Below are 27571 nucleotides of genomic sequence, written 5' to 3' on the forward strand. Positions count from 1 at the left end.
ATTGTTCCTATTCCAGACCCTCCATTCGATTCTCTCTCCCCTACCCAGTTTTTCCCCAAGAGCCAGTCAGCAATTCCATGGCCACAAGGCATGTTCTGGCCTCATTGGGTTGTTTAGGTTCCACTCACAATTAGATATTTCCCCCCCCCCATTTTTTTTGTTGTACTTCTGCTAAACTTGGGGTTCCCCCTGAGCGGGCTGATCCCTCCCTCTTGTACCTGCGTGGTGCTGTTTTGGCTACATAGCCATTGGCACACATGCCTGAACGTTGGAAATAGCGAGAACAAGTGTGACCTGCAACAAAATGTTGCAGTATGAGGAGTGTTCCTGTTCACTGCACTTCTTCCGGATACTCTATTCCATTCCTCCCACCTTGCTTTCCATCCCCCACCCCCCAACTGTCAACATTATCTGGCCTCTGAGCACAGTCAGTCTCCACTGGGCTGTTTTTAAAGTTCTACCTCCCACTTAGTTGTTTTTTTTCCTCTAAAGATGTTTTTGTGCTTCTGCAACCCTTGGGGTTCCCATGAGCCAGTTGATCCTTCTGGTGGCACCATTTCCTCTACATATCCGCCTTGACTGCCATTTTTGGCTGGAAAGGGGGGGGTATAAAACAAACAAATAAATAAGCAGCACGCACAAGGAGTGGTTTGCCTCCAGTGAGCTCTAGGGACATTTCCCAAACCCTCTTTATCTGAACTCAGCCTTCTCCCACTTGCAGCCCTATAGATGTGTTTGACTACAAACACCATCACCCCCAGACATGGCCATGCTGGCTGGGGCTGATGGGAGTTGCAACCCCAAACATTTGAAGGGCACGAGCTTGGGGGAACAGAGAAGTTATGGATGACAGACGGTTTGAACAGCAACTGGGATAAGATGTGGATGTTACAAGAGCATCTCTATTGGTTTGTATGAATGACAGGAGAGGGCATCCTTCGAAAGAGATTGCAGGGTCCATGTCCCTGACTTGGGGTGGGGCAGCCGCCGTGGAAGGATACAGTGGTGTCGTGGTAAATATTGATGTGCAGGTGCTCATCATGGCAATACCCCTAGCTGCACGCCCAAGGGGAGTCCAAAAATGCAGGCCGCTGTGTTGGTCCACCTTAACCAACCAGTTCTTGCAGTTTTCATCTCCACCAGGAGCAGGTCTTTGGTAAAGCAAATGGGTCTCAATGGCCCCTTCAGGACCAAGCCACCCCCAAATACTTTGCATTACAAGAGGGAACAAGATATTGCTGCTGCAAAAATTCATTTCCCTCCTAGCTGCTTTGAGGACTGCAGCTAAACTTACAGGGAACAGGCAATCCAGCAACCCTGTGTCAGGGTGGAAACTGAGCCCATAGAGCCCCAGAGCAGTTCTGATTCTGAGGAGGAACAGCAATCCGTGGGAGAGGAGCTCGCTCATCTCTCACAAGCACAGCAGCTGGCAGAGATTCCTCCTGCCAGCATTCCTGGGATAGATAGTGACCCTGGCAGCGAGAGAGTGCTGGAGGGGGACTTGCTGGATGCTCGGCGCAGACGCAGGGAGCGACGACAGATGGAGGGTGCCGAGAGGAGGTGCTCTGCTCGTTTGGTGTGCAAACAACAGTCACGTCCCAAGGACCCAAGGGAAAGAGGGAGGATCTCTCCCTAGCCCATAAGTTCAGAGTCTTCCCATGGTTCTCCTTCAAACGGGGACCAACTGCCTTACTTGGAGCTTAGGCTACTCTGCTATCTCTCCCCAGTGCTGTTCCTTGCTTTGTCACTAGTGATTAGTATCTGAAAGAGTCATAAAGTAATAAAGGAATAAAGTCTCGGAAAGAATTCCTTGTTGTCTGTGTCCTGAGTTGGCTATTGGAGGGGACTGCAAGAGGCAGCTAGGGTGCTCCTGACACCCTGCTAATAAAGATGTCCCTGCCAAGAAAACATCAGCGGGACATCAGCAGCCCTGCTAATAAAAGAGTTCTGGTGTTTCAGCCCTCCGAGCCCTGCTTCCACTACACCGCCGGCTGGATGTCTTGGCAGGGGGAGATTTCACGAGGGAGAAGGGCGGTTGCTCAGGGGCCAGCCTGCCCATCAGCAGCCCGCTGAGGTGTGGTCCCCAAAATGGGTCGTGGGGAAGAACAACACAGAGACGGAATTGCAGAACAAAGGGAAACAGGCCTGATTTGTCTTTGAATTTTATCTCCATCTCATAACAGGGGGTGTTTTACAAGATTGGCGGAGGCCTCCGGGAACTCCCAGAAAGAAACAAAACCCAGTATGAAACAGAATAATTGAGGCTGCAACCCTCGACTCGCTGACCAAGGAGTAAACCTCCTTGAACTCGAGGGGACTTACTTTGGAGGAGTCGCGTATAGGGTTGCTCAGTAGGTCTATAAAATTATTAACATCCTTTCCAAATTGTCAGGTCCTTGGGAACCCTCATTTGAAACAAAGACGCGCCCTTCCCTGTAACAATTTACTGGCCACACTCTCCATCCATTCCCTGAAAAAGAATTGCTATGGCACAGAGGTTCGTGTAGACAGCTGTTTCATGGGCACAAGGAACAAACATATCTTTTGCATCATTCCCTGCTGCCTTTTCCTGCCCTGGAGCTGTTGGACTAAAACTGCCATCATCCTCAGCCAGCACGGCCTGGGTATGATGGGAGCTGTACTCCCAACACCTCCAAAGGGCACTGGGTTCAGGAAAAGGCCGATCTGCCGATCTGGCAGAAAGCTGTGTGGGCGCTACCTGCCCCCCTTCCCATGTTTGCCTTCTCTCGTGGGAAAAAGATCAGGCTTGGAGCAATAGACGGGGTCAAGATCAGATCTCTGTCCTGGCACCATCATTATCTCTCCTTATGGTGGAAAGGCAGGACAAGCATGTGTGTGGGGGGACCAGGATGGAGGCAACGTCCACCCATACCTGGGCAGAGCCTATGGTGCAGGAACAACAGCCTGGAAGCGGAAGAGTTTGGATAATGGTGGCAGAGACGGAATTGTAAGCCCAACCTGAGAATTGCACCACGTCCTTTCCCTTGCATCTGAGAATTAGAGACCTCAACAGCCACTGTAGGAAGAACAAGGGGCATATCTCGCCCTCCTTTGTGTTACTAGCAAATGACCTCCTTCTGCGTTCTACCTTTCTGAGCAGATGACATTCCGAACGGCAGTTAAGTTTGCAACTTCTGGGGCGGGTGGGGGGTAGCCATGGGTTGGTCTGTTGCGGCAAAAGCAGCAAAGCGTCTTGTGGCACCTTAAAGATTTCACGCTTTTATTACGGCATCAGCTTTCGTGGACACTGCCTGCATTATCAGACACAGTCCCTTGCGTCCGATCAAGCGGACCGTGAGGCTTCGCAAGCTTCCGCCAGGATAAAAGTGCTCGTCTTTAAAACAAGGGTGAGGAACCTCTTTCAGCACGAGGGGGCCGCATCCCAGTGGTGGGTGGGGCTAAAGCAAAAGGGGCAGGGCCATAAATATAACAAATGCCAGCCTATTTTAGCTTACAGGTCTTATTGCCAGCAACCAAGCCTTAGGAGAGGCAGTTCAACCTTTTAGAATCGGGGAAAGACTGCAAAAGCTGGGGAAACACCAAACGATTGGTGGTTGGGGGGAAGTGGGTGGGGCCAGTGAGAGGGGGCAGGGCCATCTGGATAAACCACAGGGCCAAATTGTTAACCCAGGTGGGCTGGACTTGTCCTGAGGTTTGGCACCCCTGTTGTACAGGCCTCACATGTTCAATTGTACACTGAAAACAACTTTGTTGTGCACCTTAAAAAAGTAATGTGTGAATTAACAACTTCCGGCCTTTGTTTATAGCGCTAGCAACATGCTACTCTTGTGGGTGAGTCAAACATCTATTTGAAAAAGAAGCCAGCTAGAGAGACTTAGCAGGCTTTTGTCTGCATGGAGATATAAAGGAATGGCTTTATCCTAAACAGTCTGTGCCCAGCATATCTGAATTAATCTTGCTTTAAAGGAATGGATTGGTAGGAAATATTTCATGTTAGATGAGCCGTTCCAGTCCCAAAGAAAGCAGGGCGGGGGGAGGAGAAAGAATCCAAAATAATTCAGATTATTCTTGCCCTAGGAGGATTTTAGCACAACTCTCAAAACACTGGAATCCAGTAACAGGAAGCCAATCACAAAACCACTCGCCATCTTTATTTGGCTGGAAAATAACCCCTCTGTAAGTTAGCATGAGTCCAACCAGGTTGCTTTCTTTAAAGAGATATGAGCCAGGTAAGTCAGTCTGTAGTGGTCAAAGCCTTCACTAGTAAAGCTGCATGCCTGGACTGCACCATTTCTGAGGGCAAGTGGCAACTTACGTGATAGAATGCTCTGACTTTTAAAAAATAGGTATATCCACGCACATAGAAAGTTAGCAGGTATTGTGCTCTAGGCTAGAACCCTTCTCCTCCTGATAAGCTGGTTTTCTATGCACAAGGAATTCTTTTTATATAGAGGAGCACTCCCTCATGAGACCCACACCCCAAAGTCTGAAGTGGTAGAGCCCCAGAAGCAAGTTTGTGACTCCAGTGAGAAGACAGGGGTCGTAGCGTGCCCCATCTGTAACTACGTTCCATCATTACACCGTTTAAGATGGACTAGGTACACCTTCTTAAGCTTACCCCCTAGGCTCCAAGTGTGTGCTTATGGAAGAATCCTGACAGGCTGCCCTTCAACCTTGGGAATTTTTTCCCCCTCCCAGGAGAGTAACCCTTGCTAAGTGGCCACTTGGGAGTAAGAGGAAATGCATCCGCAAAAGCAAAAGAGGAGACGCAAAAAAGACACCGGTTTAAGTGAAACTGGGGTAAGCTCATGTTCAGCTGTAGGTGGACATGTAGACATTGTTGCTATAATCTAAATAGAAACACAATACCTCTCGCCTCTAGCGGGGAGGACAGAGACCAGGTACGCTGTGTACCTGCTTGGTTTGTCGCCCAGGTGCTAACTGGAGATGGGCAACCTCAAAGCCCCTGTTGCTCTCCCCTCCTTATGATTCTTGATCTTGAAACCGGATTTGGACTGGACAGCCCTTCAAACAGAAGATGCCTTCAAAGAGAGGACTAGGGGCCCTTCGAATAAAGCAAGGGTACAGAACGAAATCCGGCCTGCCTGGCATTCCAATCCAACCCTCTTGGGTTAGAATCATAGAATCATAGAATAGTAGGGTTGGAAGGGGCCTACAAGGCCATCGAGTCCAACCCCCTGCTCAATGCAGGAGTCCAAGTCAGAGCATCCCTGGCAGGTGGCTGTCCAGCCTCGTCTTGAAGGCCTCCAGTGTGGGAGAGCCCACCACCTCCCCAGGTAATGAACCCAGGGAAAGGGGTTCTGCAGACAGCCCCCTTTCCCCCAGCTGGTGATGGTTGGCTGGTGTCCTTCCTTTCGTGCCGTTTTTTCTCCATTCTAAAAAGTTGAATTGGCTTACTGCCGAGCAGCAAGAGCTTTAAGCGGGCATAGGCATAACGTTTGACTCCAGCCCTTTTGCCAATGGCCCCAGCCACCACTGGAATGCAGCCCCCAAGAGCATCTCCAAAACAGCATTTGGCTCCCAGGCTAAACTGCACCCCTGGAATAGAGGAATGTCCTCTGTAAAGTCAGACCCATGGCCACCCTAGCCAACAGCTGAACCCATACAACATCTGGAAGAGGGCCAAGTAATCCAGTTCACTTTTGGTGGCCAGGGATAAGGTATGTCTGAGCCAGAAGGAGCTCACAATGTTATAACTGAAGGTTTTGCAGTGAATGTATTGTTAACGACCTGAAGCCCTTGGGACAGGATGAGCTATGCATGAAATAAAATTAATCAAGAAGCTAGGAGCATGGGAAAGGGACCCCCCCACCCAAGAGGAACTCCTCATCCCAAAGGTCGTATAAACTAAACATCCTGTGCTGATCTGTGGATAATCTCCTAGTGCCCCACAGACAGATGGGGAGTCCTCCGGGACCAAGGCCACTTCACTCATCATGGATTTGAGGTGCACACCAAAGATGTTTTGCGCGTGTCTGGAAATGGAACATGTGAATGCAGCCCACACATGCCTTGTACATGTATGCATATCGTGGAACCGGTGGTGGGGCCCCATTGAGCTTCAGCTCAGGTTTGGGCTTGTCCGGGTTGATGGAGCCCAGGGTGCCTCTGCAGACATGTCCAGCAGACGCACGTGCAACTTCTCTCATGCTTTCACATCTGTTGCCCTTGTCCGTTCTTCCCAGCCTTGTTCTTACTGCGCACTCCCAGCTCCACCCAACCTCTGGCGAGGTCGCCCGTCACCCAGCTCCTCCCAGTTTCTCATTTCCATCCTGGCTCCTGCTACCACCTCCTCCTCCTCCTCCAACACCCCCAGGTGGCCCCGAGCCAGGATGCAAGCGACCGCAAACCACAGGGATTTCGATTCAGCGGGGCGGCCCTCCTATATGGTCGAGTGGGCGGCATCCCACCTTGATTTGCAACCATCTTTCCCACTATCCACAGAGTCATCACCAAAATCCCACACTTGGCTGCTCCGGGCCAACAGATCCCCCCCCCTGCCCCCGCCGCCCCTTTTCAGGCTCCAACTCCAACAACTCTCAGCAGCTCCTGCCTTGACAGCAGATAACGGCGCCTTCCGGTTCACGGCCCAAGCCAGGAGAAGGCGTCTTGCATCGGGAAGAGCCCAGCCTTCTCTTGGAATCCAGCGCTCCAAGGACACGGCAGGACACAACACAAAAACAGAAGACTAGGCCGCCTCGGTGGGGCGGCTTTGTTTGAAAACAGGGTTGCCTGTGATCTCTGGCTCCCCCCCCTCCCCGAATCGAGAGGAGACTCCTGTACACATGGCAGATCGGTGGGTGGGTGGGTGGAGGAAGAACACCCATCGAGATGGAGGGGGCAGAACGGGGCGGGGCCTTGTCAGTAAGGGCCTCACATAACGGTACATCGGTTCCTCCGCAAGGCCCCCTGGAAGCGGATGGCGGTGTGCATGTGCTTGCAGCGGGCGCAGCCCACGCTCTTGAGGAGTTCGCTGAAGAGCAAAAGGATGTGCCAGTTGTACTTGGCTGAGCACTCCACGTAGCCACACTTCCAGCTCTTCTTCACCAGGTTGGAGACGTTCCAGCGTGGGATGACCCGGCCTCGCTGGAGGTCCCGCTTGTTCCCCACGATGATGATGGGCGTGTCTGAGGTGCCGATCACCCTGCCGGGAAGGACAGAGACAGAGAGACTGGTGGATTTATTCCTATTATGACCTTCATTACTATCATCTTTAGTATCATTCTCATTGTCACATTCATATCCTGCCTTTGTTCTTGCAAGAAGCTCAAGGTGGCACACAGAATCATAGAATGATAGAATAGTAGGGTTGGGAGGGGCCTACAAGGCCATCAAGTCCAACCCCTGCTCAGTGCAGGAGTCCAAGCCACAGCATCCCCGACAGGCGGCTGTCCAGCCTCGTCTTGAATGCCTCCAGTGGGGGAGAGCCCACCACCTCCCTAGGGAATCAGTTCCATGGTCATATTGCTCTAGGCCTCCTCGGGCGCCTTGGCGTTCATTGGCCCCATATTGAAAAAACCGCAATCCTATGGGATTTGTGCGGGGTATACCTCTGTGTTTTCCTGATTGCTATCTGATGGTTTTATTGGTATTCTAGGATCATTTTAAAAATTGACGTTGTTGCCTGCTTTGAGTGCTCTTGTACAAGAAAGGCAGGACACACCTTTTCTAAAAGAAAGAATACCAAAACGAGTGGTGAGGTGAAATGACCCAGCCACCCCAATGTCACTGTCCCGTTTGCAGGCAGTGAGATGGGGGCATTTTGTCTGCCAACCCCCACGAAGTTCACCACCGTGGCAAAATAGATCACAGAATGATAGAATAGTGGTGTTGGAAGGGCCCTATATACCCTGGAGTCCAACCCCCTGCTCAATGCTGGAATCCAAGTCAGAGCATCCCTATGACCTTCCTCTCCATTTTATCCTCACAACAACCCTGTGAGGTGGGTTAAGGTCAGTGACTGGCCCAAAGCCACCCATTGGGCTTTACGACTGAGTGGGGAACTAGAACCCGGGCCTCCCAAGTCCCAGTCCGACACTCTAACCACTACACCACACTGTCTGGTAAACACAAACCGGCTCATTTCCTCTCGTTCAAGGTCACTGTGGATTGTGGCCCAGCCCTCGGTAGGGTTTGGCTTCCTGGCTCCTCGTGTTCGACTGCCACGTAGCCCGAGTGATTTCTTCTCATTATTAGTCTCCTGGGACAGATGGCTTAATTTTGACCCTGGTGAGGGAAGACTGCATTTGGGACTCTCCTTTCTCAGGGGGTTCCCTCCCTGCTCAGCCTCCCATCTCCTTCTCGTTGTGGACCCGGATCCTCTATTTGGGGGCTTTGGCAAGGGACACGGCAGTCCCTGAACCTCCAGAGATGGTTACCCCAAATTCTTTCCATGGCGCGTGTCAGCCATTTTGACCCTCTTGAGTGGCTTGTTATCACATCCTTGTTATTTCTGAAGGTGCCCTAAAGACACTGGGCGCCGTGTGCAGAAGTCACAGAGCTACTCCTTGGGGGCGGACCTGTTGGCCTATTCGGGGCATGAACCTGTTCGGGGGGGGGGAGGCTTCAGCACCTTGGATAGTTCCGTTAGAGTCCTGGCTGGTTCTGACTGGAACCCAGAATGGATCCACAGCCCCACGGAAATCGGCACCACCTGCCTCCGCTGGATCTTATGGCTTGTTAAGGACTAGCAGATTGATTGTGGTGGGAGGTTTGGGAGTTGATTTGCACAACCCTTTGGGGGTCCACCTAAGCAGCTCATCATAATACGAACATCGGAAGAGCCCTGCTTACCTAGTCCAGGATTCTGTTTGCACGGCGGCCAAGCAGCTGACCTTGGGAAACCCACAGGCAAGACGCGAGGGCAGCCGCGCCCTCCCGCGCGGGTCCCACAGCAGCTGGTAGACACAGGCCTCGTGCTTCTGAACCTGGAGGGAGCAGGTAGCCATCGTGACTAGTAGCCACTGATAGCCTTCTCCTCCAAATAGCTCCCCTGTAGCCTTGTGAAAAAAAGTAGAGGGGGCCATTGCAAAAGGGCCAACCAGGCCCCCCCTGGCCTCCAGTTGTAATCCAAGCACTGGACCTGGGTGGATCTGGATAGCCGGATGAAGCAAAGGAAGCCAGGCAGGGCTGGAGACCACTCAGGCCTCGAGCCACCAGGAGACAAGGCAGAGATCCAGGCAGGCTGGCCTCAAAGAGGGAGGTTCTAGAGTGGTTCGCCTGGTGCCTGCATCATGCTCCTTGCAGTGTCGGGCAAAGACCTTTTTATTCTCCCAGGCATTTTAGCATTTTAGCTTCCTAGTCTTTCAGCTTTGGTGTTCTAAATCTGTATTTTACATCTCGGCATTGCTGCTGGGTTTTATTCTGGTTGTGCTGTTCTATTGTGGTTTTAAGCATCCGTGTCTGATATTGTTTTATGCTGCGCTTTGTGGTTTTAATTTTTGTGAACCGCCCAGAGAGCGTCGGCTATCGGGCAGTATAGAAATGAAATGAATGAATGAATGAATGAATAAAAAGGCATGGGGCCAAATTATGCCCTCCATACTTCCCAAAACAATAGGCAAAGGGGCCACCGCAAAAGATAATTTGAGCCCTGGGGACCCCTGCAACCGTGGAATGCTTCGCAACTTCTGTCATGGGATGACGAGAAGAGACCTACTCAGTTACACCCAGGGTTCATTCTGTTTCCAGTGGTAGCCGGTCAGATCCTTTGGAAATGCCCGTACGATGATCACATCTCTTGCCCCTAGAGGCAGTGATGGCCACATCACTTTAATGGGGGATTTGACAAGTCCAAGGAGGAGGTCTAGCAACGGTTATCAGCCATGGAAGCCAAGTGGAAGCTCCAGGTACAGAAGCAGTCTACCTCCAAGTCCTAATGGTTTGGAAGGGAACATCAGGAGAAGGCTGTTGCCTTCACATCCTGCTTGTGGCCTTCCCTGAGGTATCTGGTTTAGCACTGGTGGGACGGCTGGACCAGATGGACCTTCAGTCTAGTCCGGAAGGGGCCTTCTTCTGTTCTCAGTTGTGATCTGTGGTGGTGCAGAGACAGGGGAGAGGAGTCCAGGAATCCTCCCCTCATGAAAATCCCCAGGATACTTCGAGGGAAGCCGTCACAGTTCAAAGTAGCATCAGCCTGCTGTCAACGTGTGAGATGCGCCTGCGCTGGGAACGCTGGATACACAGATGCTGTTCCAAGAGGCTGAGCACATCAGCCAGCCTAAGAGCTCACCTCTCTCCACTCCTGTCATGAGGCCCTGTCATAACCCGGTACAACTGTGGGCCAAGGTTGGCGTCAGGGGTAAGCATTGCTGGGCACCTGCCAAGGGCCCGCACCCCACAGGGGCCCACTGACAAGAGCCTCTAGGAGAGGCCCCTCCCCTGCCCCATGGCCACCTGTTCGTTCACCTGCCTCTCGCTCCGGCCCGGACAACGGTGGTGGTGAGGAGGAGGAGATGCCGTGGCCTCCTTGCTGCTGGGCTCTTGGCCTGCCAAGAGCAACTGGTAGCAATGATGAAGAGGCGGAGCAGGAGGACGAAGACGAGGAAGAGCAGCTGATGACAATGGTGGTGGCAAGGTGGGCTCACCGAGGGAGCGGCCCCAAGCTTACCCAAGGGCCTTCACAATCCTGGAGCCAGCACTGCTGTGGGAACGTTGGTTCTAAACCAGCTGCCCAGATCGGGCCCATTAAGAAACAAACCAAAAACCCACAGCTGCCAGTCAGAGCAAGCAGTGCTGGTTTCACGGGGCCAACCTTGCCAGACGGGGGTTCCCCAGGTTTCAGGCAGTGGCCATTTACACCAATGCCCCTGGTGCCCCCCAGGCATGTTGGAGTACAACCTCCATCATCCCCTGCCACAATGGCCAGGGATGATGGGACCTGTCATCCAAGGCATCCTGGAGGGGGCAGCACCATGCCCTCAATGCAATAGGGAAGGTCCTCTCTGCTCCCACGATCACTTGTGTCGGCCTTTTCCGTACCTTTTCCTCCACCACAGGCTTTTTGCGGCGAGGCGGCCAGAATGGCACACGGTACGCCAAATGCGGCTGCACCGCAGATTTGCACCCGCAAAGCGCGTGCTGTGCCACTGAGTACCCAGGCGCCGCACACCGCTCCCTCGCCCATCCAGCAAATGAACGTTGCACAGAAAAAGGCTCTTGAAACCAGGACGCTGCTGATCAGCTATTCACTCTCCTGACTGGCTGCTGATTGGCAGGACGCCGGTATTTTTCAAAAGGGCTCTGTACATTCAGTGCTACTTGCTTTGATGCATGTTGTTGGACCAGCGCCATTGCTTTTCACAAGACAGCCAGTGTGGGATAGTGGTTAGTAGGGACAAACGGAATTTGTCAAATCCATTCCGTCTGTGTTTCGCGGAATGTCAGGCGTCTTTCATTCTGTCATCCATTCATTGATGGAACTGGATTTTTTAAAGCAGGATTTGGTTCTGCTTGTGCCAATTTGCGTTAGCTAATGTGCATTAGTGCAAGTGTGCATCAGCGCAACTGCACATGAGCGTAAACGTGCACTTCTGCAAATGCGCATTACTGCTAATTTGCATTAGCGTGAATCCCCCCCCTCAAAGTGAAAAGACCATCTGCAAGTCTGCGTGACTCCAAAGAAGCCGGTTTGCTGTGGAATCCACAGGTTGGATTCATCAAAAACTGAACTCATTTGAATCTGTTGCGGATTCCGCTGACGTCCCTAGTGGTTAGAGTGTTGGACTGGGACTCAGGAGATCTGGGTTCTAGTCCCCATTTGTCCTTGAAGCTCACTGGGTGATTTTGGGCCAGTTACTGACTCTCAGCCTAACCGACCTCACAGGGTTTTGCGAGGATCAAACGGAGCAGAGGAGAAGGACCACGTGAGCTGCCTTGGGTTGCTTGCAAGAGGGGCAGGGGGGAAGGCAGAATATAAATGTAATAATAAATAAATAAATAAGTGCTCTAAAAGGGGGGGGGCTCCAATTAACCAGCCATGAATCCAATCTGGGCAAGAGCGACAGGTGGACTGCGTGTTCGATATCCACGGGAGCCATGCTGCTTTCAAGGGTCCTGTAATCCACCTCTGGATTTCCCTTTTCCTTCCTTCTACAGTCAGGTCGCAGGTGGGATGAAGCGGAGGCATATTTTTACCTTGTTTCTAGGATCTGCTGCCTAATGGTTTTGACATACTCAAAGCTGTCAAAACAACAGATGTCATAGACCAAGATGTAAGCATGAACACTCCGGAGGCCTCTGCAGCAAACGTCCGCCCACTCCTGTAAGACAGACAGAGAGAGGGACGGATCAGGGAACACGCAGCACACAGAGCCACACTGGTGCCACCCAGCCCGCCCACACACCCGCAGCGTGGTCCGAGGAGGGGTGATGCTCACTCCCACTGAGTGGCTCAATTGTGCCTGTGCTCAGGGGCTCAGAGGAAGCAGCAAGAGATGTGTGGGAGACAGCCTAAGGAGATGCTGTACGTCTCTCTCGGTGGATGCCAGGTCAGAGAACCCAGGGCCAGTGTCAAGGGCAGGTATATTCGGGCAAAGGCAGTATATACATGTAACAACGACAACAATAATATAAACAAAAGAGGGGAAGGAGCAATATCAGCTGGTGGCAATGGTGGTGAGAAAGCAGATTAATTGAGGGAGGGGGCCCATTGAGGGTGTCTTGACCAAGGGCCCTCCAGAACCTGGAGCTGGTACTGAAGAACTGCACAGAATAAACTACAGAGCACGACACTGGCTGCAGGATTAAGCTTTACATTTGCTTGCAAAATAAGTTTCTGGTCCCTATGATTGCCAAGCCAGGATTGACAGTGTGAGGGCAATGTGTGCTAAAATCTCTCAGAAGCCAGGGGGGGATAAAATTTCCGTCGGTTGGGGCACAATCAGTTATGAAAAACAAAACTGGAAGAATGGCAGGATAATATTCTGTGAGATAAGGGAATGACGCAAAAGTGCAGAACTTAATACAGGTCACAGAATCCAGCTTTCCCTGACGCAGAATTAGGGTCACCTTGCCACACGGTAGTCCAGGTGATGGACTTTGCTCATGTTGCAGTAGTGTCCTGAAATGCAGTGCTTTTGTGTTTTCCCGTAACGATGGCTGGAGCAATCTACTTTTCTGGGAGAAGATAAAGGATGTGCTTTGGGAAAAGTCAGCTCTAGAGTCAGGACGCCACCCCATCCTGCCCCTGGTGACACCACAGTAACTCCCTAGGTTACCAGATTGTCCCATATAATGCCCTGCCCTGAGTTCCCATTCCGGGTCATGTTGGGAAGTGACCAAGAGACAAAACTCAGGAACTGACTCACTCACAGACGCACACACAGTTCATCTGTCTTCATATTCCTATCCCATTTCTTTAAGATCCAAAACCGCCCATGAAAAGTATAGCACAGAAAAGAGAACCAACCCAGTTGTGGGAATGCTGTCCTAGGGAGGCTTGCTTCGTGCAACGTTTTCTTGCACATCCTTATTTTACTCCTTCAGTTGGCGTTGTTCTGAAAGGTGGTATTGCATTTTTTTAATATTTGCATCGCTGCCGATTTTTACCTTGGTTTTATATTATAGTTTTCAAGCTTTTCAAAGTTTTATATTATGTTTTATCATGTCATTGTATTTGATGGTTTATAACTTTTGGGAACTGCCCAAAATGCCTCCGATATTGGGAGGTATAGAAATGAAACGAAGTTGCCCATGGCGGGGGGGGGGGCACTCAGCAATAGTTCAACAAGATACAATAACTATCTTCAGAATTCACAGTGGATCCAGGTGGAAATAACATTAGGGCACAATCCTATGTGATCCGCCCTTGATCCTTAAGCCTCCAAACTCAGAGGCTTCCAAATACCCAGTGCAGACTGGGAGGGGTTTTTTGCCCATCTAGCTGAGGCTTCGCGGAGGGGGAGAGAAGAAGGCTGCAGAGGCCTGGGGACACAGCGGAACCTGGCCTCTCCGGTTCCCTGCCCTCCCCGTCCACAGGAACGCCCCCCTTTAGCCCCTCTCCGAGGTTGCTGTTGTGACCTCAGAGAGGCAGCTGGCTCAGTTCTCTCCATGCTGGCTCCGAGGGGGAGGGGAGCTCGGATTCCTGGGTCCAATGTCAGAGTGCTATCTCTGGCCTCGGATCCAGGAATCCAAAATATCCTACCCCCCCTTTCTGGGGGCCATACGATTGCTCCCTTAGAAATGCACACATAGTGGATGGCACCATATTCACAAAGGACCATTTTAAGCTCCGTTCTCAAATCCTGTAGGGGGCTCAGGTGGATCTCAACTGGCAAATTGTTCCACAGTGCTGAAGTCGCCACAGAAATGACCCTGACCCATCCCTGATCTCGCAGAATCATAGAATTATAGAATAGTAGGGTCGGAAGGGGCCTGCAAGACCATCGAGTCCAACCCCCTGCTCAGTGCAGGAGTCCAAGTCAGAGCATCCCTGACAGGTGGCTGTCCAGCCTCATCTTGGATGCCTCCAGTGTGGGAGAGCCCACTGCCTCCCTAGGGAATTGGCTCCATTGTCGTATTGCTCTAACAGTCAGGAAACTTTTCCTGATGTCCAGCCGGAATCTGGCCTCCAGTCACTTCAGCCCATTATTTCGTATCCTGCACTCTGGGATGATGGAGAAGAGATCCTGGCCTTCCTCTCTGGAACAACCTTTCAGGCACTTGAAGATGCTATCCCATCTCCCCTCAGTCTTCTCTTCTCATGCCCAGACCTTTCAGTCTCTCCTCACAGGGCTTTGTTTCCAGTCCCCTGATCATCTTTGTTGCCCTCCTCTGAACCCTCTCCGGCTTGTCTGCATCCTTCTTAGTGTTTAGAACACCTAAACAGAACCTACATAGAATCATAGAACAGTAGGGTTGGAAGGGGCCTATAAGACCCTCGAGTCCAACCCTCTGTCTCAATGCAGGAATCCAAGTCAGAGCATCCCCGGCAGATGGCTGTCCAGCCTCATCTTGAATGCCTCCAGCATGGGAGAGCCCACCGCCTCCCTAGGTGATTGGTTTCATTGTCGTATTGCTCTAAGAGTCAGGAAGTTTTTCCTGATGTTCAGCCAGAATCTGGCTTCCTGTCACTTGAGCCCATCATTCTGTGTCCTGCACTCTGGGATGATGGAGAAGAGATCCTGGCCTTCCTCTCTGGGACAACCATTCAAGGACTTGAAGAGCGCTACCCTATCTCCCCTCAGTCTTCTCTTCTCAAGGCTAAACATGCCCAGTTCTTTCCGTCTCTCTTCATAGGGCCTTGTTTCCAGTCCCCTGATCATCCCTGTTGCCCTCCTCTGAACCCTCTCCAGCTTGTCTGCATCCTTCTTAAAATGTGGTGCCCAGAACTGGACACAGTACTCCAGATGAGGCCTAACCAGTGCAGAGTAGAGGGGAACTAGTACTTCCGGGAACCAAATCTGATCTACTTTTGATGTGACGGGGCTCATGGTAGACTATACTGAGAGCTATCATATGTGGTTCTATTTGTCAAGACATTTTCATACCACCAGATGTGGTGGAAGCATCCCATAATCCCCTAGGGATGATAGCAGGGGCTGTAGAGCCCTGGTGAGCTGCCCTGCTGAAAGCCCCAGAGCTGCTTGAACTGGCCTCAACCCATACACAGGACAAGATCAAAATTTTGGGGTTCCTCCTGTGAACACCCCATCAAATCCGTCAATTTCAGTTTCTCTCAGATTCTCATTTTTCTAGTCTTAAATTTGGTTTGCCCCAAACTTTGAGAATGTTGTTGTTGTTGTTTTTAAAAAAGATTGCATGAAAACTGGCATGCATTTTGGTGCACTTTTCTCCTAACACTTTCTCCTAAAAATTTTCTTTTCTCCTAAAATTACGCACACATGCATTTTGTACATAATGTTGCCTAATATACACAATTTTGGCATGCAGTGTTCTTAACAGAATGCATTTTTGGATGTAATTTTTAAATATATGCTTTATTGCATTCACTTTCCCCCTGATATATGCATTTTGTGCACACTTTTTTCCTCTTCTACTGGAGATCTCCATTGCAAAATCTGAAGAAGTGTGAATTTCAAAAGACAGTTTGTGCATTGGTTTGAAAATGAAAAATTAGGTATTTTTGCATTAAATGGCAAACCAAACAAATTTCTCCCCAACCCCTAGTCCCACCATGGGTTCTCACCTAACCTGGAGTGAACAACCTGAGAATTTGCCTATGCTGTCACTAGGGGTGTGCAGATTTTGTGAAATACATTCCGTCTGCATTTTGCGGATTATCAGGTGCCTTTTGTTCTGTTCTTTGCTCATTAGTGGAACTGAGTTTTTTTTCAATTTCCCAGGTTTGTGTAAATTCACACTGGCCAAAATGCGCAAATCCATCCCAAAATGTGCAACCCCCCCAGGCACATTTTCATGCTTTTGCCTATGGGGGGAATGTGCATTTTTGGTTGTTGTTTTTTAATTTTACCTATTTTTCTACAACTAAATTTGCGTAAAATTCTGGGGGGGGGGGACAATCTGCAATTCCTTGGGATCCGTACAACTCGGGAAAAGCCGGTCCACTACAGGATCTGTGGGTTGGATTCATAGAAATCCGAATGCCTTTGATCCCGTTGTGGATTTCTCCGCCATCTCGAGCTGTCGCTGACCTTCCCAGCTTCAGACAGAATTGTGGCAGACTTTTTGCTGGCTTTGGAAGATGCCAGTGTCAGAAGTCAGCCCTGCCTGCACCCGAGCCAGCAATAATTCTGGTTCAGCAAAGGAGAGTGCCACACAGGTGAAACCCAGCGCCTGGGTGGGGCTGTGGCCAGGAGAAGCGAGTTCTTCTGCTTCTGCCTCTGGTCTTTCTGTGCTGCAGGCAGGTGTTCTCACTATGGCCACCCTTGCTGGCTTCAGGGTGGCCATCACATCTCAAGCATGGCTCATTGGACATGAGGAACACCGTTCTTGCACACTCCTGTTTCATAAGCTGCATTTCATTTTTAATTTGCAGAAAGAACATTTGGCAAACAGCCAGGGGTTTCCCAATTCAGCAAGATCTCAATTCCATGTGTCAGAGGGGGATGGCGCCCTCCCCATCTGCTCTGTTTTTTGGCTCCTTGGCTCAACAGCTGTTTCTCGGAGGCAAGGTGGGAGGCAAAAGGCCTTACGGCCAGCCAGCTGGTTGCTCAGGCCACCATCTGAGCTTGCTGGCTCTGCTTCTCCCAGCACGCCCTTGCCGGTCCCTAGGCTGCCTCTCTGCCTCATCTGTGACATCAGAGAAGGTAAGCCAATGGCAGAAAGACACTGTGGCATCAGGGGAAATCAGCCAATCACTGTTGGAACTCAACTAATATCTTACAATGAGAACATAGTAGAGATGACGAGAGCAAAACTAGGGTGGAGCTTGTCCAAAATGGAAAATCAGAGTAACTATGTTACTTCTAGTGGTTAATGCTCCTTTCCTTTCCTTTCCTTTCCTTTCCTTTCCTTTCCTTTCCTTTCCTTTCCTTTCCTTTCCTTTCTTCCTTCCTTCCTTGTTTCCTGTCTATCTTTCTCCTCCCTCCCTCCCTCCCTCCTTCCCTCCCTTCTTGTTTACTATCTTTCACACCCTCCCTCCCTCCCTCCCTCCCTCCCTCCCTCCCTCTCCTTCCTTCCATTTCCTACAGGACAATGCAGGGCCACTCTGGACCATCATATACCAAATTAAATCTAGGCTCTTCCAGGAAGGCTTTTGAAGCAATACAATTTGATATCAATGGACCTGCCTGGTCCATTGTTTTTTCTCCTCAATTCTGTGATGGAATTGCTTGTCTAAGATGTTTTGGTTTTTAGTCTTGAAACTTGATCTTGTGCATTTTAATGTGAAGGGTTTTTTGTGTGTGATGTTTGGATGTAAGCGACTTTGGGTTATATTTTAAGGTCCCCCACCACCAATTTTATCTCTTTAATTTGAAAATTATATTACATATGTATATATAGGCACACACACACACATATTCACATATGTTTTATATATATATACATGTCGCAGAAATCCACAACAGAACCAAATGAGTTTGGATTTCTATGAATCTGACCCATGGATTCCACAGTGGATTGGCTTTTCCCACATCAAATGGATTTCCATGGACTTGTGGAGCATGTTTTTGTTTTTTTTAATTTTCCGGAATTTTACATCAGTTTAGTTGTAGACAAATATGGAAAATAAAAAAAAACACTGGCTGAAAATGCACATTTCCCCCATAGACTAAAGCATGAACATGCACATTTGGGGGGGGATTTGCATATTTGGGGGAGGATTTGCACATCTGCAGAGATATTCGTATTTTCGCAAGTGCAAATTTGCGCAAATGCAAATTTGCACAAATGCGGGAAATTGGAAAAAATTGGATTCCACCAATGAGCAAACAGCATGGAAAGCCCCTGACCATCCACAAAATGCAGATGGAACAGATTTTACAAAGTCCTTACATCCCTACACACACACACACACACACACACACACACACACACATATATATATATATATATATATATATATGTTAACATATGCATATGTTCTTGAATATTTATTTATCACTTTTCTATTGCATTTGTTTCACATAATTTTGGATTGATGTTATCTTGTTTGCTGCCTTGAGAGGGTTCTACCATTAAAGGCGGCCTAAAAAACATTTTAAATAAATAAATAAGTAAACAGAAATATGCAGGAGCAAATCCCTACATCTCAATAAACCCTGATATTAGGCCATGCAGGTTCCCCCCTCCCCACTAGGGATGTACGAAAGTCACTTACCTTTTCACAGATGTGACTCGCGGTGGGGGGAGAGGTGCTCTGTCCCTCCCGCCAGAATCCTCCCTGGCCAGCTCTGCTCCGCGGTGGCTCCGTGGAGCCGCTGGCCAGGGCTGTCCGCAGCCGGAGTTCCAGCCGCGAACGGGCTGCTGCAGATGCAAATGGCAGCCGCTGTAGTGGCCGCCATTTGCATCCCGCGAGGCTGCCGTGATAGGCTACGTAAGTATTTACGTAGCCTATCACGGCAAAGAGCAGGGACGCAAACGGCGTCCGCTACGCCGTTTGTGCCGCTGCTCTTTCCGTGATAGGCTACGTAAGTATTTACGTAGCCTATCATGGTAAAGGCAGCCACGCAAATGGCATAGTGGCTGCCATTTGCGTAGGTGCCTTTACTGTGATAGGCTACTAAATACTTACATAGCCTATCACGGAAAGAGCAGCGGCGCAAATGGCATAGCGGCTGCCGTTTGTGTCCCTGCTCTTTGCCGCGATAGGCTACGTAAATACTTACGTAGCCTATCACCGCAGCCTCGCCAGACGCAAATGGCGGCTGCGGCGGCCGGTCAAAAGACCAGCCGCCGCCGCTGCTGCCGCCGGAGCCCCAGGTAAGTTTTGTTCTGGGGCTATTCCACAAGGTGGCGGGGGGTGGGAGGCCATTCCGCCACGGTTTTCGGGGGGCCGAATGCCAGTGCATTCAGCTTCACTGAAATCTGTGGCGGAATTCTCCGCCATCCCTACTCCCCACAGTTTCCAAGAAGGTCAGTGAAGCTTGATCCTGATCAGCAAACTAGCTCAAAGGGAGCTAGATGAAACAACGATCCGGTGGATCCACAGTTGGCTACAGAATCGGACTCAAAGAGTGCTTATCAATGGGACCTTCTCAAGCTGGGGAGAGGTAACGAGTGGGGTACCGCAGGGCTCAGTCCTGGGCCCAGTGCTCTTCAATATTTTTATTAATGACGTGGAGGAGGAGGTGGAGGGAATGCTGATCAAATGTGCAGATGAGACAAAATTGGGCGGGATAGCTAATACCCTGGAAGACAGAAACAGAATTCACAGTGATCTTGATAGGCTGGAGCGCTGGGCAGAAAACAACAGAATGACATTTAATAGGGAGAAATGCCAAGTTCTGCACCTAGGAAAAAGAAACCAAATGCACAGTTACAAGATGGGTAACTTGGCTCAACAACACTACAAGCGAGAAGGATCTTGGAATTGTGGTAGATCACAAGCTGAATATGAGCCAACAATGTGATGTGGCTGCAAAAAAGGCAAATACTATTTTGGGCTGCATTAATAGAAGCATAGCTTCCAAATTCCGGGAAGTACTAGTTCCCCTCTACTCTGCACTGGTTAGGCCTCATCTGGAGTACTGTGTCCAGTTCTGGGCACCACACTTGAAGAAGGATGCAGACAAACTGGACAGGGTTCAGAGGAGGGCAACAAAGATGATCAGAGGACTGGAAACAAAGCCCTGTGAGGAGAGACGGAAAGAACTGGGCATGTTTAGCCTTGAGAAGAGAAGACTGAGGGGAGGTATGATAGTGCTCTTCAACTCCTTGAAAGGTGGTCCCAGAGAGGAAGGCCAGGATCTCTTCTCGATCATCCCAGAATGTAGGACACGGAAGAATGGGCTCAAGTGACGGGAAGCCAGATTCCGGCTGGACATCAGGAGAAACTTCCCGACTGTCCAATACGACAATGGAACCAGTTGCCTGGGGAGGTGGCGGGCTCTCCCATGCTGGAGGCATTCAAGACGAGGCTGGATAGCCACCTGTCAGGGATGCTCTGTCTTGGATTCCTGCACTGAGCAGGGGGTTGGACTTGATGGTCTTACAGGCCCCTTCCAACCCTACTATTCTATGATTCTGTGATTCCATGATTTGCATTTATTCCTTTAAAACAGGGAGACTTTGATTTGTGCCGGTAATCACTCCCAGGAGAGACGGACCATGCCAACGGAACTAGACATGAGCATATGCCTGTGGCGCTCATGAGTGGCTCCATCGAGGCGCGTTTGCATTTGATTGCTTGTGACCTGGGGAAGAAAGCAGCATTGGAACGCCTGCCGAAAGGGCCCTTTGGCACCACTGATGAAGCAGGTGAAGGTGGGAAACACAGGAGCCCAGCTCAGCAGTGGAAAATGTATGTCCACTTACAAGCCTCTGAAACTTGTCTTGCTGACCCCAGTAGCAGACCCACTCCATCGATAACGTTTTTAAGCTGCAATAGCCCCAGGGTTGGAGTCTGTAGGTGTCAATTCAGCCGTACCAGGAACATTTCATTCTAATTAATTAATTAGATAGTTAAAAGAGCCCGCTCTTTCATTTAGAACAGGATCATTTAGAACAGGAACGTCAAACCTCTTTCATCCATCCCTAGGGCCAAATTCAATTTCGAAGATGCTCTCGGGGGGGGGGGGGTGAATACAAAAGGGGGTGTGGCCAAAGGCAAAGGGTGCAGGGCCAAACCCCCAAAAGACCAGCATATTTTTGCTTAAAGCTCTTCCTGCCAGCAACCCTTGGAAAGGCGTTTCGACCTTTTAGAATGGGGAAAAAACTGCACAAAAGCCGGGAAACCCACAATCGGTGACTGGGGGAAGGGGGTGGGGCTGAGGGGAGGAGAGGGGAGGAGCTAAAGGGAGGGCGTGGCCTATGGAGCACTCTAGAAGGCCAGATTAGGACTCCGGGGGTGCCAGGTCTGAGGTTCAATAAAAGTCCTAGAGTTTAGCAAGTCATTTTGTGCTACGCACTCTGTACTTTTAAACAACAAAAAACAAGCCCATAATTCTGCACCCAGGAAAATGCAAATTCATTATTATGTGGCCTGTATACATGGTTCAGACTGGGAGTGTGGCGGCGGGGGGTCGGGGAAATATGCATCGTCTTCCTTATTTTGCAAAACTGAATCTTGTGCTGATGGGGAGGAGCTCTGCAGGGCAGTGAGAGGGGCTGTAGCTCACTGATGGAGCCCCTGCTTTGCGTGAAGCCAGGTTCAGTCATAGAATCACAGAGGTGGAAAAGACTTTGGAGATCATCTAATCCAACCCCCTGCTTGATGCAGGCTCTGTGAGGCAGCCTCTGCTCAAGTGTCGCCTGCTCAGGAGAACCCACCACCTCCTGAGACTGCCAAACAGCCCTCCACATGTGGCCTGCCTAATGCAGAATAGAGTAGAATGATTACTTCCTATGACCTGGACTGTATGTGTCTGTTAATACAGTCTAGGATTGCATTCGCTTTCTTAGCTGCTGCATCACAATTGCTGGCTCATATTCAGCTTGTGATCCAGCCAGACACCTAGGTCCTATTTACATGCACTGCTGCCAAGGCATGTTTTCCCCATCCTGTCCTTGTGCCTTCTCTGCCTGAGTCGCTGGACAACCTCCACCAGTCACAATAAATAGTACTAGCCTAAATGGACCGATGGCCTGCCCTGGTAGAAGTCAGGTGTCTAGCTCCACCACCCCCTCTAAAACCCAGCATTGTATGTCTATTTCAGCCATTTCTCCGGCTTCTGCGATTTCAGCTTGCATTGCATCAAATGCTTACAAGCACATCTGTGCAGCCATAAGGGCTAGACACTTGATTTGTTTGTTTACAATGAACGTTGGGATTCTCAAGAACGGCCCCATTGCTTCTCCTGAGCCTGCTAACAGCTATAGCTTTCTTCTGTCATGGTAGAACCCAGTGGATGAGAACAATGCAGAATGAGGCAAAGCAAGGGCCTCTTTCTCTCAAGCTGCTGGAAAGATACTTGGGGAGTTATGCCCAGCAGAAGGCAGAGGCTGGAAAAGCTGGCCGGCTTTGCCCCTGTTTACAGGGCAAAGGGGCCGTATCCCTCTGCCAGGTTCCCATCCCAGCTGCATAACTCAGGCTTCTCCCAACCCATTTCCCTCAAGATGCCTTGGACTACAACTCCCATCGCCCCCAGGGCTGGTGGCAGTTGGAGTCCCATGCATCTGGAGGGTGCCGGGTTGAGGAAAACTGGCCCTGATCCTTCCTGCTACACTGTCACCCAGTGATCTTTGAGGCTGCCCCAGGATTTGAGCCCAGATCTCCCCAATTGAAGTCCCACGACGATGCCCAGCTGACTTGCTAGCCGGTGGAGGCTGGTGGCTCGGTGCCAGTGGGGTACTGAATCCACTCCAGCTTTCAGTCAGAACCAGTCAGGACTCTAAAGCTTCCCACCTTGGAGAGCTCCTTTGGAGCTCTGACTGGTTCTGACCCAAACCTGAGCGGATTCCTCACCCCAGTGACATCGAAGCCATCACCCTCTGCTGTTGCTAGCCCTCCAGATGTTTGGGACTGCAGGGCCCAGCACTCCTGAGCAATTGGTCAGGCTGTCTGGGGCTGATGGGGGTTGGAGTCCCAAACATCTGGAGGGCACCAGGCTGGGGAAGGAGTGCTAGTAGCCAATCAAACAAACAAAGCAAAGCCGCCCCTAAAACCCGACTGTTTGGGCACAGCCGTGCCTTCGTCCTGGAGAAGCCCGGGTTCCGTCGCTCTGTGAGCTGCTGTGACAGGGAATCTTGGACAGAAAGTTATCAGCACTCCACCGTACTAGAGATCCCAAGGTTTGGGGTGGTGGCGATGCAGTTAATGTGGTAGGAAACCAATACACAATCACAGTGCAGATAGGGAGCGTCTGGATATATGAATAACGTTGTGGGGAGAAAGGGAGGGTAGGCCTGTGTTTGGGCAGCGGACCAGGGAGCCCTGGGTTCAGATCTTCTCCCAAGCCCACAACTCACCCGGTAGGTTTGGGGGGCCCTTGGGCAACACCCTCCCATGGGCCCCTCCCTCAGTGCTCCGGCCTCCTCCTCCTCTTTCTCCTCGTGGCTCCCACTCGCTTGCCGGACATGCAGAGAGCCAGCGAGCAACCGGGCTGCCGCCTCTCCGGCTCTCCTTTCGCCTCCCCTACTGCCTGGGCCACAGCGAGAGGCGGGGGAGCAAGCTTTAGCGGGTGCCCGCCATGCTGCCCTTGGCGCCAGCCCTGACACAGCCTACTCTTCAGGGTTGTTGTGAGCACAAAGCGGTAACTGCCCTCTGCCGATTAGCCCATGCTTCCGGCAGGCAGGTTGGGTACTAAAGGGCCCTGAGAGCTTTGTGAGGAAGGATACAAATACAGTCAGTCGATCCACGTGAAGGACTTCCCCCCCTTCTTTCTCTGTGTCTCTCTTGAGGATCCTTCCTGACAACTTCTGCATCTCTAGGGAAGCTTCTCCCTCCCCAAGAGGCCTCCATCTGCTCCCCCCCCCATCTCCTCGGTTTGCATCTCGAGGCAGAGCCAGCCGCTGCCGTATGCCTTCCTGGATCATGTATCCCCTGCTGGATTTCCACCTGCCTCGGTTGCTGGCCTTTCTTCTCCGCACGCAAGCCCTCACTGTCGCCCTCCTCCATTCCGGGGGATGTGGCGGCCTTCTCTCCTTTGCAGAGCCTTGGCAGAGGAGAGTAACAGACCTCCAGATCTTCACCCTTCAGCCCACAAAGCCAGCCTAGCAACAAAGATGTTTGCCGCCACACTGCAATAGGGCTGGTCCTACCATTAGGCAGAGTGAGTGGGCTGCCTGAGGCATCTGATTTTAGGTGTCATGAAAGGGCAGCCAATGGTGAAGTCATATGTAGGGCACAATCCTATGCATGTTTAGACAGGAAAAAATCCTACAATCCTCTACATGTTTAGAGAGAAAAAAGTCCTGCAATCCTATGCATGGTTAGAAAGGAAAATAGTCCTGCAATCCTATGCATGTTTAGACAGGAAAAAATCCTACAATTCTATGCATCTTTTGACAGGAAAAAATCCTACAATTCTGTGCATGTTTAGACTCGAAAAAATCCTACAATCCAATGCATGTTTACATAGGAAAAAGTCCTGCAATCCTATGCATGGTTAGACAGGGAAAAATCCTACAATCCTCTACATGTTTAGACAGAAAAAAGTCCTGCAATCCTATGCATGGTTAGACAGGAAAAAGTCCTGCAATCCTATGCATGTTTAGACAGGAAAAAATCCTACAATTCTGTGCATGTTTAGACCGGAAAAAAATCCTACAATCCGATGCATGTTTAGACAGAAAAATGTCCTACAACTCGCAGCATTCCCCAGCCAGCCATGGTTTGTTAGGGTGCCTGGGTTCACACAACACTACAACCCACAATTCAGTGACAACCCACACCCAAACTATATCCTGGCTTATCATGTTGCATGAATGAGGTCAGCGTCGACAATACTGGGCTAGATGGACCAAGGGTATGATTCAGTATAAGGCAGTTCCCATATTCCCTCCCCAGCCTGGTGCCTCCCAGATGTTTTGGACTATACTCCTCAGCACTCCCTGCCATTGACCATGCTGGCTGGGGCTGATGGGAGTTGAAGTCCCAAACATCTGGAGGGCATCAGGATGGCAAGACTGCATTGGAGAGGGATTTTAATTGGGAAAGGTGACGTTGTTGGCCTCCTGGAGAAAGCACCAAGTCCCTTCATCTGGCTCAGTGTAAAGCAGCTTCCTATGTAGTACATGCGAAGCACTGGAAATCTAACCAAATCCTAAAAATTAGGCTGCAATCCTGTGCATGTTTAGACAGGAAAGAGTTCTAAACCTCCCAGCTGGCTGGGGCACGCTGGGCGTTGTAGGACTTCTTTCTGTCTAAACATGCACAAGATGGTGCCCTTAGAGAGCAGCATATTAAGCTATGGGATTTGGCAGTTCAAAATAAATTAACTTGAATTATTAGCGCTAGTCGGGGAGGGAGGCCTTATGCAACGCTGGAAACTGCTTAAACCATTTTGGACCAATTATACTGATTGGGAACCCATTTTTGTTGATGTACGGAAGAGGAAGCTTTAGTATAATTGGGCTGCTGAGTACGCCGTTGTTGATCTTTTTTCCTTTGGAATATTTCCTCCTTAAAATCAGTAAAGAATAAATAAAAAGAAAACGCTGCTTGGCGTGGAGAAAGGGGGATAGGGAGAGGTTTTTCTCCCTTTCTCATAATACTAGAACCCAACGTGGCCGTCCCAGGGAGCTGGTTGCTGGTGGCTCTTCCTACGGTCTTGGCTTACATGTATAGGGATTGATTCTGACCTTCTGATGAACATGGAAATTGGGGGACTGGGGGGGGGCAGAAGATGTGACCCTCCCCACACACCCAATGCCTGCATACCTACTTGAATAGCTTTCCGCACAGAAACCCAGGGACAGACTGATCCCTCTCTCATGACACTAGAACCCAGCGGGGTCCTCCCACGGAGCTGATCGGTGGGAGATTCAGGACAGACAAAAGGAGGGCTTCTTCACCCAGCACAGAGTTAAACTATGGAGCTGGGTACCCCAAGATGTAGTGATGGCCGCCAATTTGGATGGCTTTAAAAGGCGATTGGACACATTCCTGGAGGAGGAGAAGGCTATCGGTGGCTACTAGTCCTGATGGCTATGTGCTACCTCCAGTGTCAGAGGCAGTGAGCCTATGTGCACCAGTTGCTGGGGAACATGGGCAGGAGGGTGCTGTTGCACTCCTTGTGGGTTCCCGGTCGACAGCTGGATGGCCACTGTGGGAACAGAATGCTGGACTAGACGGACCCTGGTCTGATCCAGCAGGGCTCTTCCGATGTTCTTATCGTGGACAATGGGTCAATGGCAGCTTTTAATCTAGCACTGGAAGAGAGCAGGCACAGCTTTTTCCCGAACTCGGCGCATACAAAGACAACCAGCTGGAGGGCTGCAGAGCAAACAGTGCCGCCCTGTTGCTCAGCCCCGTTGCTCAGAGGAGGTCTTCGGGAGCGTCGGCGGCCCAAGCTGGAGGCACCTACCTGCAAGGTATTTACTGGGAAAGAGGTGATGGGCGGAAAGTCCATGATCTGTAGGTCGTGGACGTGGCCATTCATGACCACGGCGGGCAGGTGGACGCGGCGGGCTTTGGTGGGGGCACAGGCCTCGCTGAAGTCGTTGTAGAGGAACTGGCGGACAATGGCGCTCTTCCCGACCCCTTGAGCACCCAGCACGGCAATCTTGAAAGTTGTCACCATGCCTCCCGGCCGCGGGCCCCCTGCGCGACGTGGCGATCGGCTTCTCGCCGCAGCCCGCTGCCTTTGCACTGCCAGGAAGGCTGCCCGGCTGCATATTCCAGCAGCGGCGGTTTCAGCCACAGTCAGGAACCATTTCCTCACCGGCTCGGCCTGTCACTGGGAGACCAAGAGAAATCGTGTCAAAAGGGGAGAACATCAGCAGAGCCCCGATGGATCAGACCAGGGTCCATCTGGTCCAGCACTCTGTTCACACATTCCACCAGCTGTTGAGCAGGAACCTGCAAGCAGGGCGTGAGCGCAACAGCACCCTCCTGCCCACGTTCCCTGGGCACTGGTGTGCATAGGCTCACTGCCTCTGGTACTGGAGGGAGCACATAGCCATCAGGACTAGTAGCCATTGATAGCCTTTTCCTCCATGGATTTGTCCAACCCCCTTTTAAAGCCATCCAAATCGGTGGCCATCACGATATCCTGTGGTAGAGAATTCCATAGTTTAACTCTGTGCTGGGTGAAGACGTCCTTCCTTTTATCTGTCCCACCAATCAGCTGCATGGGATGACCCATCTAGGTTCGAGTATTGAGAGGAAGACAAATGTCTCCCTACCCACAGTCTCCACACCATGAATCATTTTGTACACCTCTTTGATTCATGTCTCTCCTCACTCACCTTTTCTCTAAGCTAAACAATCCCAGCTGTTGTAACCTTCCCTTCCCTTATAGGGGAGATGCTCCAGCCCCTTGATCATTTTAGTTGCCCTTTTCTGCACTTTTTCCGACTGTACAATAACCCTTTTTTCGGTGCG

General features: G+C 50.7%; 1 protein-coding gene across 1 annotated transcript; it reads right to left on the reverse strand.

Moving 5' to 3' along the window:
* Window positions 1-6876: 6876 nt before the first annotated feature.
* RASL10B (RAS like family 10 member B) lies at window positions 6877-26768 on the reverse strand. The gene is made up of 3 exons (XM_084823301.1): window positions 26553-26768; window positions 12139-12263; window positions 6877-7147 (listed from the first exon to the last, which is right to left on the reverse strand). Exons 1-3 carry the CDS (start codon window positions 26766-26768, stop codon window positions 6877-6879), a joined length of 612 nt encoding a protein of 203 aa, XP_084679427.1.
* Window positions 26769-27571: the final 803 nt, after the last annotated feature.

The sequence above is a fragment of the Heloderma suspectum genome, chromosome 16 (genome assembly GCF_057233095.1).
Source record: "Heloderma suspectum isolate Gila_16-S chromosome 16, 16-S_ref, whole genome shotgun sequence".
NCBI classification, from domain to species: Eukaryota; Metazoa; Chordata; class Lepidosauria; order Squamata; family Helodermatidae; genus Heloderma; species Heloderma suspectum.

Excerpts from the sequence above, each read along its gene's own strand:
- RASL10B (XM_084823301.1), bottom strand. The coding sequence starts at position 26,768 with ATGGTGACAACTTTCAAGATTGCCGTGCTGGGTGCTCAAGGGGTCGGG. Across the intron at positions 12,264-26,552 it reads TCCCAGTAAATACCTTGCAG|GAGTGGGCGGACGTTTGCTG; the intron begins GTAGGTGCCTCC and ends TCTGTCTTACAG. Across the intron at positions 7,148-12,138 it reads CAGCAGATCCTAGAAACAAG|GGTGATCGGCACCTCAGACA; the intron begins GTAAAAATATGC and ends CCTTCCCGGCAG.